Raw genomic sequence first — 16631 nt, 5'->3', positions numbered from 1 at the left:
GTGTCCAAACTACACAACTCTGCCACTGCAGCATGAAAGCAGACACAGACAGTATGTAAACAAATGAGTGTGGTTGTGTTCTAATAAAACTTTATTTACAAAAACAGGCAGAGGGTGGGATTTGGTCCACTGGTTGTGTTTTCCCACCCCTACTCCTATAATCTTTTTTTCCTCTGCATACACTAATGTATATGTGTGTTTATGTGTGTGTGTATTCTCTCTGACATATATATTTTTTCATACATATGTGAAAATAAAAACAGGGCCAAATTTTACACACTGCTGGACCACTTGTTTTTTCAACAATATATCTTGGCCATTTTCCGTGACATCCAGAGATCTCTCTCTCTCCATGGTATGGAAGTGTTATATCTGTTTAGTTAATGCTGAACTGAGACGTTCTGTAAGTGTAAAATACACACTAGATTTCAAAGACTTAGTAAAAAAAAAAAGGTTAAATATCACAAATATTTTTAATAGTGACTATATGTTGAACTATTTTAGATATACTGGGTTAAATATATTATTAAGGTTAGTTCCACTTGTTTCTTTTTATTTTTTAATGTGATTACTAGACAATTTTAAATTACAGATGAGACTCATTTCTTTTAACAGCATTGTTCTAGAACATGTATCTTTAGGATCTGTGCATTTTTGAGGGGTATTTATCTGAAACTGGATTCACTGGATCAAAAAGTGTAGATACTTAAGATTTTAACAGGGATTGCCAAATTACCCTCCATAATAGTGATAACTCACATTTCAACAGTAGTAGATGGATTGGCTATTATTAAACTTACAAATTTTTGCAAATGAGATAATTAGAAACTGATATGTGTGCATATATATGTTTATATATATATTTTTAATTGTTAGGTTTTATTTTTATCAGTTATATAAGCACATTATATAAAGAATCAAATATTCCTACAAGGATTCTTAGGAAAAACAATAATTTCTTTCTTCCACTCCACCATTTCCCCTTCCTTTACAGCTGATTCCTTTGTTTTTTGCTTCCGTATCTCTGAATAACATGCATCTTGATTTGTCACTTTTAGGCAGTATATTCACCTTTTCCATCTTTCTATTCTGCCATTAAAGTTTATACTGTAATTCAGATTAGATCAATCCTTAGCATTTATATTATGACTATTAAAAGCTATTTACTGCTGTGTCATGGAGTATACCATGGTTATCTTTCCTTCCTTGTGTAATTTCTTGTTTTCCATGGAGTTAATGATCTTTTTTTTTTTTTTTAAGATTTATTTATTGATTGATTGATTGACTGATTGATTGCTGTGTTGGGTCTTCGTTTCTGTGCTAGGGCTTTCTCTAGTTGCAGCAAGCGGGGGCCACTCTTCATTGCAGTGCGCGGGCCTCTCACCATCGTGGCCTCTCTTGCTGCGGAGCACAGGCTCCAGATGCGCAGGCTCAGTAGTTGTGGCTCACGGGCCCAGTCGCTCCGCAGCATGTGGGATCCTCCCAGACCAGGGCTCGAACCCGTGTCCCCTGCATTAGCAGGCAGATTCTCAACCACTGCGCCACGAGGGAAGCCCATGATCTTTTAAAATTTATTTTTACTTAGTTTTTTGTAAATTTTTTGCTAATCACTAATTCTAACCAAACTCTGTCATTTATCTACTTTCAAGATATTCTGACATATCAGTATCCTAGTCATTTCATCATTTTGGTAAAATTGCTCTCAAGGCCTCCTGACCAGCTCTGTTTGGGACAGGCTGTCCTCTTCTACTGGAGTACAACTGTCATCCTGGGACCTTCTATCTTTACCATTATATCAATATTGCTTCTCTCCTGCGCTGGATCTCTTGTTTCCTGGATCCAATATTTACTCTTTTCTTGGTTTATTCACTCATTTTCATAGCGCACATCCTCCTACAGCTTCATAGGGGTGCATGAGATGTAAAATTTCTGAGACCACAGACTTCTGAAAACGTCTTTATTCTATATTCCAACCAGATTGACAGTTTGGATGAGTACAGAATTCTAGGTTGGAAATAATTTTCCCTCATAAGTTTTGAAGGTATTGTTCATTGCCTTCTAGCTTCCAGCATTGCCATTCAGAAATCTGAAGCTATACTAAGTCCTGATCCTTTATTTGCATGTGACTGTTTTCTCTTTCTGGAAGCTTGAAGGATCTACTCTTTGTCTTCAGTGTTTTGGAATTTCACAATGATATACTTTGGTGTGGTTCCACCATCCATTAAGCTGGGCACTTAGGGGGGCCCTGTTGATCTGGAAACAAGTCTTTATGAGTTCCGGGAAATAATTTCGTTAACGAGTTCCTCCCCTCCACTTTCTCTGTTCTCTCTCTGGAACTCCCATTATTTAGAAATTGGACCTTCCAGACTCTCCTTAAATCTTACGTTGTTTTCTACTATTTTTTTTTTTAATTAAAAAAATTATTTACTTACTTACTTATTTATTTTTGACCGCATTGGGTCTTAGTTGTGGCATGTGGGATCTTCACTGACGCATGCGGGATCTTCTGTTGCGGCATGCGGGCTTCTCTCTAGTTGTGGCATGCGGGTTTTTCTTTCTCTAGGTGTGGTGCGCAGGCTCCAGGGTGTGTGGGCTCTCTAGTTGTGGCCCGCAGATTCCAGAGCGCGTGGGCTCTGTAGTTTGCGGCACACAGGTTCTCTAGTTGAGGTGCGCGAGCTCAGTAGTTGTGGCATACGGGCTTAGTTGCCCTGGCACGTGGGATCTTAGTTTCCTGAACAGGGATCGAACCCACGTCCCCTACATTGTAAGACGGATTCTTTACCACTGGACCACCAGGGAAGTCCCTGTTTTCTACTATCTTTATCTCTCTTTGCTCTACTTTCTGGGAGACTTCCTTACAACTTTATCTTCCAAACTACTGAGTTTTATTACTATTTTTTTAATTGTCAAAATTTTTATTTAGAAATGAATTTGAAATAACATTTCTTCCATGCCATGTGTAAATTATTAATAAAGTTGTGAGGAAATACATTGTTTATGACTTGATAATTTTAGCTGTGGATTTCTAATCTGAGGAATGTATGTAGCATTCAACTGATGCACTAGTAATTATTCCTGGTCTTAAATTGTTCTATAAGCAGCAACTGTTTCAAACATCAACAAGAAGAATATAACCAGTATCATTATTTTTTGCTCAGATAACGTAAGAAAATTACTGAATTTATTATCAGTTTGTTTAGGCTGTATTCATCAGAGCACACATGTTAATATATGTAGAACTTGAGAACATGAATATTTCTTATGAAAAGAAAAATAAAACACTCAAACTACTGAGTTTTAAATTTTTGTTTACTATGTTTTTAATTTTGGAGAGCTATTTTTTTGTTTGTGTGTTTGCTCTTAGAATGTTCCTTTTAAAGGTAGCATGCTGTCCTTGCTTCACAGTTGCAATATCTTCTATCTCTGAGGTTTTTAATAACAGGGTATTTTTTTGTTGCTGTTATTGCTTGTTTTGGTCTCTATCTTATTAAACGCTTTCCTCAGAAGTCTGATAATCCCTGAGTGTTTGCCCATATTTAAAAGTGGAAGAATGTAAAGTTAACTGGCACTGTGAGTACAGGGGTGGGACTTTTAAGTACGGATCTCACTGCGGAATGATCTGGCTGGGCCATTTCATTAGGGAAACCCTGTTGTCAGTAGGCTCAGATGTTTTCTTTGGGGCTGGTTAGATTCCCCAGAGCCGACTCAATCTCCTGCCTGCAAGGTACATACCTGACTATCAGCATTCTGAAGTACTAAATGGGGAAAGCAGGCAGTCAGTATGCACACATTCATTTAATCTCCCCTTTTCCAGTATGGTATTCTGTCCCCAAATGTGCCTTGTATCTCCTAATCCAGAGACCCTTTTTTTTGCCCTCTCCAAAGAATAACTCTTTGGTCTTTGCTGGAAAGGAGGAGAACATCTAGGGATCTCTGGTTTCTCAAACAGACTTTAAACCAATCTTTATTTTAGCACATGCCCCTCCACATCCACCTCCCCCTTATAGAAGGCCAATTTCTGAGGCTTTTGGGGATTCCCCAGTATAAATAGGCTCTCAAGCTTTCCCCTGTGTTGGTTCAGAATCTGGTTTTCTCGGGACTCCTAAGTCATTTAATAATTGCCCATCTGCTATCCAGCTTCTAACAGCCGATCGCTGTTGCCTCCTCTTCTGTTTTCTCCATTCTTATATGGATTTATACCTTAAAAAAAAAATCTCCTTTATCATTTTTTTAGTGTTATTTCAGGAGTGGGAGTGTTCAATCCATCATTTTTACCTATGAGATGTTCCTATGAGATCATTTTTGGTTTAGAGGACAAAGCTGTCTCCTAACTTCCTGTGAATAACACAATCTTCAGTGAGTCACTCCATGTAGAGGCATATCCTAAACAATCAGCCTATCAAGATGCATTTCTGTGTGAAAAAGGCTTGCCTATCCCTTTATAAGAATTTACATTTGGTAGCTCTGGGTTCACCTGTGTGCCCCAACTGGTGGTGTCACTTACCAGTATGAGAAAAATATTCAGGTTAAGATTATTAAAATAGTGACATATATGAAAAGTTAAGAGATGCAAGGTGTTCTTAAGTACAAGAGAGAATAGAGATTCAAAATAGTCCAAATGAAATCAGAAATAATTCTCTAAGACCACACTTATTCCAGGGAGAAAAAAAGAAGTAGCCCAACTTCTTGGGTTCCCACTCATAAACGGTTGAGTTGGACCAATGAACAATCTCACCTTATGTACTAGGGCATATATCATCATGGAATGAGCTACATATGCAGTCCTCTATCCCCAAAATACTTATTTTAAATATTTCTTTGCAGTTCCCAGACTTGACACTAAGAGACTTCTACCTTGACATTATTTTATGGTCTATCATGAGTGGATCAAGGTTGTAGGATTAGTTTAACCAGGAATCAGTATCAGAAGTCATATAGATATTTCTTAGTCAATGACAACAACCCAGAATCATCTCAACAAGTGAGTCTTACAAGTCCACCTAGGTAGAAAATCAGCACAGAGATATTCAGTTAACTATAAAAGCAGCTCAACCTTGCTGTAAGTTTCCATTCTAAAGGAACTTGGGTTTCAGAAACAAGCCAACATTCTACCAGCCAAGCTGGGAGGGCCAGGAAAAGGCAATAAAGGCCGTAAGTACCTGCACTGATCCCCCATGGCGGTCTGCAGCCAAGTGAGACGTCAGGTACGAGGTATTGGTCTGCCGGCTGGGCTGGACTTCCCACTCTCCTCGGCGCTCTGACGATGCAGTCTGCTCAGGCATTAGGAAGCATGAGAGCAAGATATGGAAGGAAAGGTGAAGCAACAGCAAGCAATATCAAAATCAAGTACATTAGTGTCCCTAAGGGTTTTGTTTTTGTTTTGGATTTTGAACAACTGCTGCAAAGCACTGAGAAAAAGATAGCTTGGCTACATTCATTTCAGCCTAATGAGCCAACACATAACTGTCTCTAGCATACCATCCTTGCCTAGACACAGAAAAACAATAATCACCAAAAGAGGAGGTTAAAAAAAATAAAAACTATCAAAAGCTGGAATCACCTTTTAGCTTCCATATTAGTAAAATTTCAGTAGCCACTAAGCACACCAAATTCAGAAAGTTAGGATTGTTGGACAAAGGAATAATCATACTTACAAATCATTTCACTAATTAACTATCTATCTAAATAGACAGTAGTCAATATAGAAAATTCCCAGCATTAGGAATCAAGGTAATAAGCCTTTTCCTTGAATAGGGAGCCCACTACCCTCAACATAAACTTCCAGAAGACTTTCAACTAAGATAAAATGAACAGTAGCTGGAATATGCTTTCTTATCTAAAAGGATGAACAAAGTATCTCTTCAAAAGCAGGTTCACAGGTCAAGAATATGAAAAGATGGGGGAAAATAAGGCTACAATGTTTCTCAGATTCCTCTAGCTAACAGCCTCTAGCCTGGAATTAGAAAAAGTTTAGATAAGACTACTACGAACTATTTTCTTCTAGAAAGCAAAAGGCAGATCTTTTCCCAGCAAAAGGAGGGCTTTCAATTCAAAACCTCGTTGGGTTCTGCGTTCACCTTTGCTGTCATTCAGGCTCTCTTCATTCCTTCTTTACCTGTTTTTTTAGATCTCACACTATTCTGATCTTGCTCCTATGTGATATTTGTTCTGAAGAATCTGTTTAGGTGCCGCTTCCCCTGTGCCAGATGGCTGAGCAGGTGTTACCATCATGATGCTCAGCTGTAACAGTCCTAAGGCTCTACAAAAATGAAAAATGAGGTGTTGGAGAGGCAGCAATGAGGGATTAGTAAGTCAAATTTTAACTGCTGCTGATATAAACAGCAGCAGGGGTTGGGACGTGATATTGCTGCTCTGCACGAAAACCAGTAAGGATGCTATAAATATTAGAAATGTTCACAGCTATAAATGTTGTATTCTATAAAAAGGAAAAGGAAGACCAAAGTAGTAGTGATTTGAGGCTCCATTTCACTCACCCCCTTCTGTAACTCATTGACAAGAGTTGTTTAAAGCTCATCTATAAATCATCAAAAAGGCTTTTCCCATTTAAAAAAAGCGTCGTACACCAGCTACAACTTACTCATCTTCTTTAAGTAATGGAATATGAGGTGACATGGGTAACAGCACTATAAAAGATCCTGGCCATGTTTTCTGATATTCCTCAGGGAGTGAGCATATTCTGTAAGAAGGCAACTGTATTAACTTGCTTGCTATACATACTCTTACAAAAGAGGAGTTTAGTTTTATACTGCTAGTCACATTTGAGAGAATCAAAGCTACTCAAAATATCTCCCCACCCCAATTAATTCTGCCGAGAAGTTCAGTTCAGAAGTTCAAAAAATTTCATTTTCCAAAATAAGACTGTGGTTTATAACATAATCATAACTATTTTATAAACCAATATCCATATCTCAGAGCACATAATCTCATTTATTCTCACTACTGGAGATTTGAGAATATATCTGTTCTTCTAATATTATAAGTAATATCTATAACTAATATCTATTAGTGATAGCCTCTTCAGTTCTCTCTAGGACTTTATGAGTTTTTTGTAATATTTAAGTAGACTGTTTAAGCTCCTAAACTACTATATAGAATTGTCTGTTCTCAAAAAATTTAAATGCTTAAAAAATATCCAGACATTTATAAGTCATTTGGTGCTGTTTTTAGTTCCATGATACATGTTCAGTGCAATTACTTCTCTCACGAACACTCTCTGTTTTGCATTTGTTTTTAGGGCAGATGAAACGTATATAAAACACTCATATGCTTTCAAGCTTAACAAAACCCTGGACAGCTGGATCAGCTATTATTTCTATTTTTACTGAAATACATCTCAGAAGTCTGATTTGATGCTACTGTCTGATTCCCTGGGCTGTGTACTTGTTTATATTCATTCTGGCTAAATAGGTAATTTGTTGGAATAATTAACATTTTTGTCTAAATGAAAATAGCAAGACATTTTTTCAAAGGCCCAGAAGTTACACTCCATCTCCATCCTCAAAGCAATGTTCTATTTATCTTTTGAGGAGAGAAAAACAATGCTAGCATTCCAGATTGCTTCATAAATGCTTCCACTGTGACAAGTGAAGAACACATGGCACCATTCTACTGCTCTCCAACGCCTTCTGTATCCACTGAAAGCAACAAAACCAAGGAACAGACCTGAACCTGGGGTTGTTGGTTTATTACTTTGGGAACTACTTTCACCATAATACTAAACTCTATGGCTATTCTTTTCTGGAATTTAAGGGCCTGGACTGGTATCTAGAGGTTGATGTAGTAGAAGTGTTCATCTGCCAGTTTTAGAAAGCAACTGAGTGCCGAGAAACTAAATGAAACCAAGGAATGTTCACAACTACAGAATTCTGCTAGTCTACCTGTTCCTGAAAGGTACTCTAGGCAATGCTGTATACACAGAGGTTATGATTAGGCATAATCAGCACAGGATCCAGTTATACCAAGCAAACCAGCAGAGGAGATCGGCATGTAAACCCTTCATTCTTAAAAATCATTCATGCAACGTGTCTATCTAAAAAGCAATCAGGAGCGTCCATGGGTAGAAGAGTCATTCAACAAAACCAATCTCTCTGCATTACTTGAAAGGCAAAGGTCCAAATGGAGTGTGTAAATCCCCAAAGGCAGGAGCAGGAATCTCAAGTAGTGGGAACTCCTTGGGATAATGCTTTAAAATCTTCAGTTGTGATTGCATCACCTGCGTGGAAATGCTTAGTTTACTATCTAGTAGGTGAATGTGGAAATAAAAAAAGCAGCAACCCAGCAGAACATAAATCAAAGGCAAAGCTACAAAAAATAGTTAAGGGAAAACATAGAAGCCTAGTGTAAAAAGTCAAAACCACCACATGTGCCTAGGGCAGAGGAAGCAAGTCTCTCCCAGCAATCATTTGGCAGCGATTCACAGACAGACAGTGGGGAGAACGACACTAACAGGAGGGCAAGAAAATACAGTCCGAAAACACCTCAGATAACCACTTCCATCTATGGCTTGAAAATTATCTCAAATTTTTATTGGAGATAAAGCTACTTTTCTGAAGCAGAAGGCAGGCAAATATCTTCCTCCTGTTGTAACAAACAAATCACCAAATCCTACTCTTTATGTAAAGTTATTTTGAAAAATTAATTTTGATTGCATCTATAAAATGTATTTTATCCATTTTACTTCATGGCTCTTAAAATATTTTAAAAGTTGCCGTCTATACAGAACATTTTGGCCTCTCATGTCAGTCTTCTAGGCCTCATTATATAATTACAGTCTTCAACTGTAATTAACAAGAATAGAGACTGAATAATACCAAAAGGTTAGTAATAAATACACTCGATTACATTCTGTCTTACCACACTTCCAAGATTAAACAAAATTTTAATATAGTATATTAAGTATACTATATTATGTGTTAGACCTCAGGTATGAAATGAAAAAAAGTTGGTAAAGTTATTAAAGTGTATACTTTAACAAAATCAAAAACTTCTCCATTAAGCTCATGATATAGAACCAATTTTCCTCTGCCAGACAGGGATTGTTACATGCAGTCTGTCAGGTGTACCAATAGTGAGTTCCTGTTTTCTATAAACTTGATCAAATATCAGCGATATTTGAAAATCACTGATAAGAACCTGGAAGGATTATTTCCAAGCCCAATACTATATAGGCCCACAGAGACAGCAGCATCAATTCTGTGAAGCTCTGAAAAAAAAAATCACAGGAACCGTCCTAGAGGTTTCAAATTCTCTACTCAAATCCTGCCCTATTCTTACTCAAAATGGCATAAGACACCTCCTCTACGGAATGATGATTTATCTAGGTAAGATTACTCTGGAATCATCCTCCTACAAGGAGGTGCCTCAGAACACAGGGTATATGCTGATATACAAAATACTGAACAATGCATACAGACAGAAGAAAACTTTTAATATGGAATAGAGAATTAGGAGCAGAGGTGAGCAGCAAAGACTAGGTCACAGAGTGGGAGAAGCTAACAAAAGGATTGTACTTCAGTTTTGCACTTGCTTGTTGCAATATCCCCCTTGGAATTAAGGTCCCAGAAATGAGGAGGGACAGCTCATTCTGCACTGAGCTCTGTGCTGGAGCGGGGCAGGGTGAGTGTGCAATCTCCACACCTGAGCTCCTGCTAGACAGCAGGCAGCAAGTCAGGAAATCACACATGGGTCAGAAGTAGGCAAGTGATCGCTGAGCAAACTCATCTGCTCCTTAAACTAGCAAACTCTGAACCTTGCTGAAAACAAAGAAGTACTCTGTAAAAGGAAGGGAATGGAGAATTTATCAGCTTTTCTTTTCTTTTTTTTTTTTTTTTAAGGCTACTGGACTTAAATCTAATCCCTTGGAGTCTAGACACAAACAGAATAAATCTGAACTACTCTTTTACTGGGGCATATCTTCTTCAGAACTCAATATGACATTCTTTCCCTTAAACATATGCTGGTCCTATAAAAATGAATAAGTAATATTTGAGGATTCAATATTATCAGGGGTAGGATACCATGTCTGGTAGAATTTAATAATTCTCGATGACCAATATGACTCTTTCCAACCTCAAAACAGATCTGTTCTCCCTAACCTTTTAGGCCAAGTACCCCTTCTTCAAATGCCCACAGAAAATCTACCAAATAAAAGGGGTCTATGGGAGAAAAGAGAAACTAACAAAACTGCTGAACCACAGTAGTATATATTTGCGTAGCATCTACCTGAGTAAGGATTGTCACAAGCTAGAGGTTCTGAAAGGAAGTGTGCTGCTGCATGCACATGCTAATCAATGCAATATGCTATACTTATATATATATATAAATTTATATATTTTTTGCTATATTTATATATGCTATATTTATATGTATTTTGTTGCATGTCGAACAAACACACTGCATAAGACCTTCGACAGTATTGCACTTTAATATGAGCTATCTGGATAGTGGCAGGACTTACTTCCTGATCGAATTTGATCAGCGAATGCAAGGGAAGCTTTGCTGGGTAGAAATAGGAAGAACTAGTAAAGTTTTCATCGTCTTCCTGATGAATGGTAATGCAGAATTCTTTAAAAGGAACCTGAGTCATGGCAAGATTGACCATCTTTGGAACTGGGAAAGGACAAATACCAAGGGTAAAATGACAGAAAAGACTAACCCGTTGGGATCCTTTTGAGTGGATCTCGCTTTTAGGAACATTTATTCTACCCAAACTCATGACTGAATTACAGTTCTCCAGCTGGGTAAATTAATGTTCAAAGAAATTGTTCTTAAGCACCTGGTATTAATATACCAGACAGATTCAATATAGGTGAGTTTAAATGCAGTTCTCTGGCCACCATGTTTGGGCTCTAGTACTGTATCTAGGAACCAAATGATACTCAATTCAATTCAGTATTCAATTCAGTATGTTGGTCAGTCGACCAGCAAAGCAAATTTTCCCTGAAAAATCCCATTGTGATGGAGGAGAACTAATACAATCTCCTGAACTTGCTTTGCAGCAAGAGCCTGCTGTGTTTTTTCAAACCCTTCCCCTTGAGCAGACAATCTAGCCCTACTCTGGCTGCCAAACAAGGCAGGATGGCTCTTTGGGGAAATAGAAAAAACAAGTAGGAAGAAAAGTTTAAAATTTACTTTTCTTGGAAGGTTAAATAAAAATCTATATTTTAAACAAATATCTGATTTCATCTAAACTCCTCATTTGACAGATTCATTCATTCATCATTCAAACAATTATTTACTGAGTGCCTACTATTCCAGACATTCTTTCAGGGGTTAGGGATACAGCAGTGAACAAAACAACAAAAATCTCTGCCCTTACAGGGCTTACATTTGTGGAAGCTGAGGCCCCCAAAAGCTTAAGTGTCCTGCAGCCTAAGGCTTGGGATCAGCTAAAACCAAGTTCTAAGCTCCTCATCCTTCTCCTCCTACTCTAAGTATATAACTAAGCAAAGACTGTTAATCCCAGGCTCACTCCTCTATCACACAATTGATGGGCAGATTTACTCAGAATAAATAGGCTCTTCAAGCATTATCGTCAATGTCATCTCCAAAGATCTCTCAGGTTTTCTTTTGAGAGCCATCCTCTGCCTGCCAGACATCTTCAGCTGAAGTGCACAGCAACAGCTTTGACCCATCCTTCTCCCTCAACCCTGCCATACATGTGAGCTCCCAATTCTGATAGATTATATCCCTGTATCATTTTTCAATTTTATTTCATTCTCACCACTACAGTCCATATGCACCCCCTTTACCTCTCAAGGGAACTCACTGTCTTATTGGTCTCCATGGTGGCTGCCAGGCTATTACCACCTTCCATGCTGAAAGATTTCTAAAGCAAAGTTTTGATCTTATCACCCCTCTGTTCAAATACCTTTAGTACCTATTCCCTACTGAAATTAAGTACTAACTCTCCAGTAGCCCAGCATTTCAGGAACTTTATCGAACGGCTCCAACCTATTTTCCTAGCCTTGTCTCCTTTATTCACAGAATATATTTTAGCAAAATGGAACTAGATAATTTGTTGTTGCTCATATTTCCTTTTTGCTTGGAATGCCTCTTTCATTTCCACTCAGTTCTTCCAAGAGCATTTCAAATGCAGCTTCTTTCATGAAATTCTTTGTCATGCTCAGATTAGATGAAAAGTCTCCTTCCAATCCCTAAAGATTGTGATTTGGGATGCTTATCTGTTCTGCCTTGTGTTATAAGTTATCTGGCTACCTGGCTTATCTGCTTGTCAGTTCTTTGAGGACAAGGACTCCCTACTTATCTTGGTATCTACAGGACATACTTTCACATAGCAAGTCCTTAGCTAGATTTACCGAGTCAAAATTGCTGAAGAAAGGTTAGCTGTCCCTAAACTTAATACCTTTCAATCTCTCTCAAGGAGAGATTTTAGTTTCTTCTTTGGCTGATTTCAAAACTTGCAAAGAATTAATCTTAAAAAAAAAAAAAAAAGCATAAGGAAAAAACCCTGAAGATGGAACCAAAGCAATGAGACCACAGACTAAGTAAGACACAGTGTAAAGGCTGAAAAGACACTAGAAATCCATTTACCCACAGTGCACAGTGCAGAAAGAATTCTACCCAGTTAGAATTCAGAATCCTGCTGGAAAGGAGGTATAAAATGTGCACTGATGTGGGGAATTTCAATCCCTTAGCAGCCATGGGATACTAAAAACCCTAAAAGAAAAAAAAAAAAAAAATCAAACACGCTTTCAAGACTCAACTCTTCAAAAAGAAGCTTACTGCCTTGTAGATGAGATTTCCTAATTACATACCCGGGTTTAATGACTTTTCACTAGAAAGTACACTGAAATTCACTGTACTTTTACTCACATACTAGGTATGACCTCATTTTCCACCCTGGAAATCTAGGTTTTCAACCATCTCTTTTCCCCATACCTTTAAAATTCATTCAAAACATCAACATTGATTATGAATTCACTGAAGCAGAAAAGACAAGGGAAACTAAAGGAAACACATATTTTAGTTTTCAAATATTCTGAAAATATTTGAATATTTATTCAAATAAATATTGAATTATTTGAATAAATAGTCAATATTTATGATGGGTAGGTATGTTATGATTTCACTGACTACTTAAATTATTTTTTTATTTCTTTCATACCTTTACTATTTAAATGTATATTTCATTATAAGGTAACATAACTCCATTATAGAATAGTTTGGAAAAATATTACCCACAATACTACAACTTCCAACACTACTTCTGTTAATATTTTGGCATTATCTCCTCCCATTGACTTTCTCATTTTCCCTTCCCCTTCAGGAAAATCATGAGGTATTTCTAATTTTGTATTGTGATTTCTTTACTATACAACCATAAACATTTTCAGGTTGCTACAAGTTTTCCTAAATATTATTTTAAGTGGCTAGATAATATTCCACTGAATAAATGCGTTACAATTCATTTTATTATAACCTAGTTTATTTGATAAAAGATTTGAGCGGATCCATAACCATTCCCTTATAATTGGATAGGTGGATCATTTCTAAAACTTCGCTAGAAATGGCACTGTGACAGTTTAATGCACATAAGTAAATCTGTATCTTGGATTGTTTTATTGTGATTGTTTTATTATGATTCCAAGAAGTAAAATTATTCTATCAGAGAGGATTGTAACTTTATCAAATTACTTTCTAGAGAATTTGTAACAATTTGCAAAGTCAAGAGCAATGCATGAGAATGTCATTTGAACTGTGCACTCTACACTTTTTAAAAGGGGGGTAGGGGAGAACGGCAGCAGAAGTCAATAGTACTCTGCTGTCAAATCACAAGTCAGTCAAAATAGAATCATTAGCCAAGTATTCTGATTAAAGTATGTAACTCTGGACCCAATTAGGGGTCATAGTTTGCTGAACCCCATCTTTTTGCCTACTTACTCTCTCTTTTATCTACTCTCTAATACACAGATTTCCTTCCTTCACACATTTTTTTCTTACCCAACATGCCACACATACATGCCAAAAGTATGTACTCACTGGTGAGTCTATCTATATTTGTGTACACACTTTACTGTATGTATGTGTGTGTATATACCTAAATATACTACTTTTTTGTTTTTGTTTTAGAGGGGGCACCTGGATTCTATATTCTATTTTTAACCTATGTACTTTCACATGTACATCTGTGAGATAAGTGTTTTTTGCCTTTTATTGTAAAAATGTCTGTGAATATAAAACAGTGAGGTCAGGGATGAGGGGGAACAAGCTAATTTGATATGATTATGTGTGTGTGTGTTATCTGTTTATTATTCTTTGCTTCTTTATCTATTGACGTACTCATTTTCCTCTTAGCAATATATAGGGTAATAAGGATTAAAACTGTCATATTTACTTCCCAATCAGTTACCCCTTTCTTTAAACGTTGTCAAATTTGTAGATTTTTTTTTTTTTGGCAGGGGCGGGGGTGGTGTTTGCCTCCTCTGTCTTTAGGCTGAGAGAAGCCTCTCATCCAAACCACTAGTTTCCCAAACCATGAACATTGAAGGATGGATGACACGGCCTTCTCTGGAATGGCCTAAAGCAAAGCTGAATCTTCACTACAGGTCCAGATCCTGGCCAGCTATAAAGTTAATCTGGATATAGGGACAGAGGTGGGGTGGAGATGCCAGTTTATGCCTACGTCAGCTGGAAGTCCAAATTACCTACCATTCTTAATCAGCAAGGAAAAACCAGCATGGGTGAGAGCTCTACTCTGGACTGCAGATGAGACCCAAAGTGGGCTACCCTGTCCATCCAGTGTGTCTTTGGGCCTGTGGCAGACTGTCCCTTTCAGCCAACAGATTTTGACAGGCCCAGCTTCTCTAGAGTGGATGCTTCATGTAAGACACCTGGCCACATCTCAGTGCTATTACACAACCCTGAGGGATGCTGGAATGCCACACCACAACAGTGAGTAACGCTAAGCCCTTTGTCTTTAATTTCAGTATATACGCTTAAGTGGAGAAGTTGAAGAATTTGGATTTTAATATTAGCCATGAAGAAGGGGGATTTCTGAAACAATGAAGGTCCAACACATACCTGATTTCGTAGAGGCTGTTGTGATGGCCGATCCCTGTGTGTGTGGCTTTCTCGAGTTATTGCAGATGCACCAGAATCTACATGAACTGACCCTACTGGAGTAGGCTGGAAAAATATATAACAAAAAGTCAAACGGGGAAAATAGGTTCAACTTAATGTCTCCGCAAAGGACAGCATCATTCTAATTCTAATTCTAACAGAACAGTAGTAATTATTATTACTGTTATTATTACACCAAGGCCAGTTTCAAGTCTTCTTGCCTTTTCAGTTTGCTTATCTGCAAAAGGGAGACAGTTTGGTCCTCAATAGTTCATTGGAGAGTAGCTTGCCTTTGAAAAGAAAAATAACATCCTACAGTAATGACTGCTAGTATGCTCTAAGGGCCTGTGAGCCCAAGGCCAGAAGAGCAAATTCAGAAGTTTCCTCTGGTGCTGGGCTCCACCCGACGGAAATCAAGTCCCTTAACAGCTTATGTAGCACCAGCTCCTGGATCATTCAAAGAAAACGTCTTAAAAACTGACTTAAATTCTGATATCTTAGGACACAGTGGTCATAATCTTAAAAACACAGTTAGTAAGAGTAACTCCTTTATTACTCTAGTGAGAGTGACCCCTGGCATCACCCTGAAAAGACTGGCAAATGGAACGTCTACAGTCAAAGGAATGTTGTTTTTTTTTTCCCCATAGATTTAAGCAGAAAGTCTGGCAAGGGGTGAGACAGTGCTGGTCTGAGGTGAGGAGGTTAAAAAGAAGATACTTACAATAGGCCTCCCGACCCAATCATAGGCGTAGTCAAAGGTGTAGCCTTTCCTTTCAAAGAGGTCTGTGAAGAGCGTCCGTAAATACTCATAGTCAGGTTTTTCAAAGAAGTCTAATCGCCTGACATATCGCAGGTAGTCTGCCATCTCCTCTGTTAGGAAAGAGGTTAAAGGCCATGCTCATTAGCTGAATGCTTCTCATGGGGAGAACCTTTGGGCCAGGCAAGGAATATCTGTACAGACTATTTGACACTGATGTTTTCTTTATGGACCAAATCAAAGTGATAAAACCTATCTTGATTTAAATAACAATAAAAGGAAACGTAAATTTTCTGGAGAGTATCTAGAAATACTAAGATATGGTCTCCACCTCCTTCAAAGCTTCCGTCACACTGGCTGGAGTGTCCTTTCAGCATCCTACCTGGAAAGTTTTCACAGAGAGCTTCAATGGGAGTATTCCTTTTGGTGTCACCAATTTTTTGATATCTTTCTTTTAATGTATCAGCCTGTAGAGAAGAAAGAGAGAAAGTTAGTTGGAAAGAGGTGTTAAGTATGGGAGTCCAATATGTTTCAGGACATAATGACTGTTTCACTCAAACTGGCAGGATTTGTTAGATAGTCTCAATTTTTTTCTAATACTAACAAACAAGAAATGTAGTAGAGATGATATATTTAGATATGTACAAAACATCTGTTCTGGGAAGTTTTACTTGCAAATACATTTAGTAGTCTCAGATAAACACCACCAAATGTAATGAGATGAGAGGCTAAGATAAGAAAATAAATTCAAAATTATAACAGCTTAGTAATG

The 16631-nt window shown here is 37.7% G+C and overlaps 1 protein-coding gene across 8 annotated transcripts in view; it reads right to left on the bottom strand.

The window, feature by feature from the left end:
• The window catches only part of CSNK1G1 (casein kinase 1 gamma 1), a 199031-nt gene that overhangs the window by 17623 nt on the left and 164777 nt on the right, over positions 1–16631 (bottom strand). For 7 of the 8 annotated variants that reach the window (XR_009699385.1, XR_009699384.1, XM_061180205.1 and 4 more), the window contains 4 exons: positions 16242–16326; positions 15824–15972; positions 15064–15168; positions 5160–5270 (listed from right to left, as the gene is read on the bottom strand). Coding sequence is in view for 6 of the 8 variants with exons in the window: in XM_061180205.1 (XP_061036188.1) it covers positions 5160–5270; positions 15064–15168; positions 15824–15972; positions 16242–16326 (450 nt within the window). In the remaining 2 variants the exon portion in view is untranslated. The remainder of the gene's footprint in view (positions 1–5159; positions 5271–15063; positions 15169–15823; positions 15973–16241; positions 16327–16631) is intronic. The other variant, XM_061180208.1, reaches the window with a different exon arrangement.

Source organism: Eubalaena glacialis, chromosome 2 (genome assembly GCF_028564815.1).
Source record: "Eubalaena glacialis isolate mEubGla1 chromosome 2, mEubGla1.1.hap2.+ XY, whole genome shotgun sequence".
Classification (NCBI taxonomy): Eukaryota; Metazoa; Chordata; class Mammalia; order Artiodactyla; family Balaenidae; genus Eubalaena; species Eubalaena glacialis.
Note: the sequence above shows the minus strand (reverse complement) of the source record. Positions and strands in the feature narration are given on the sequence as shown.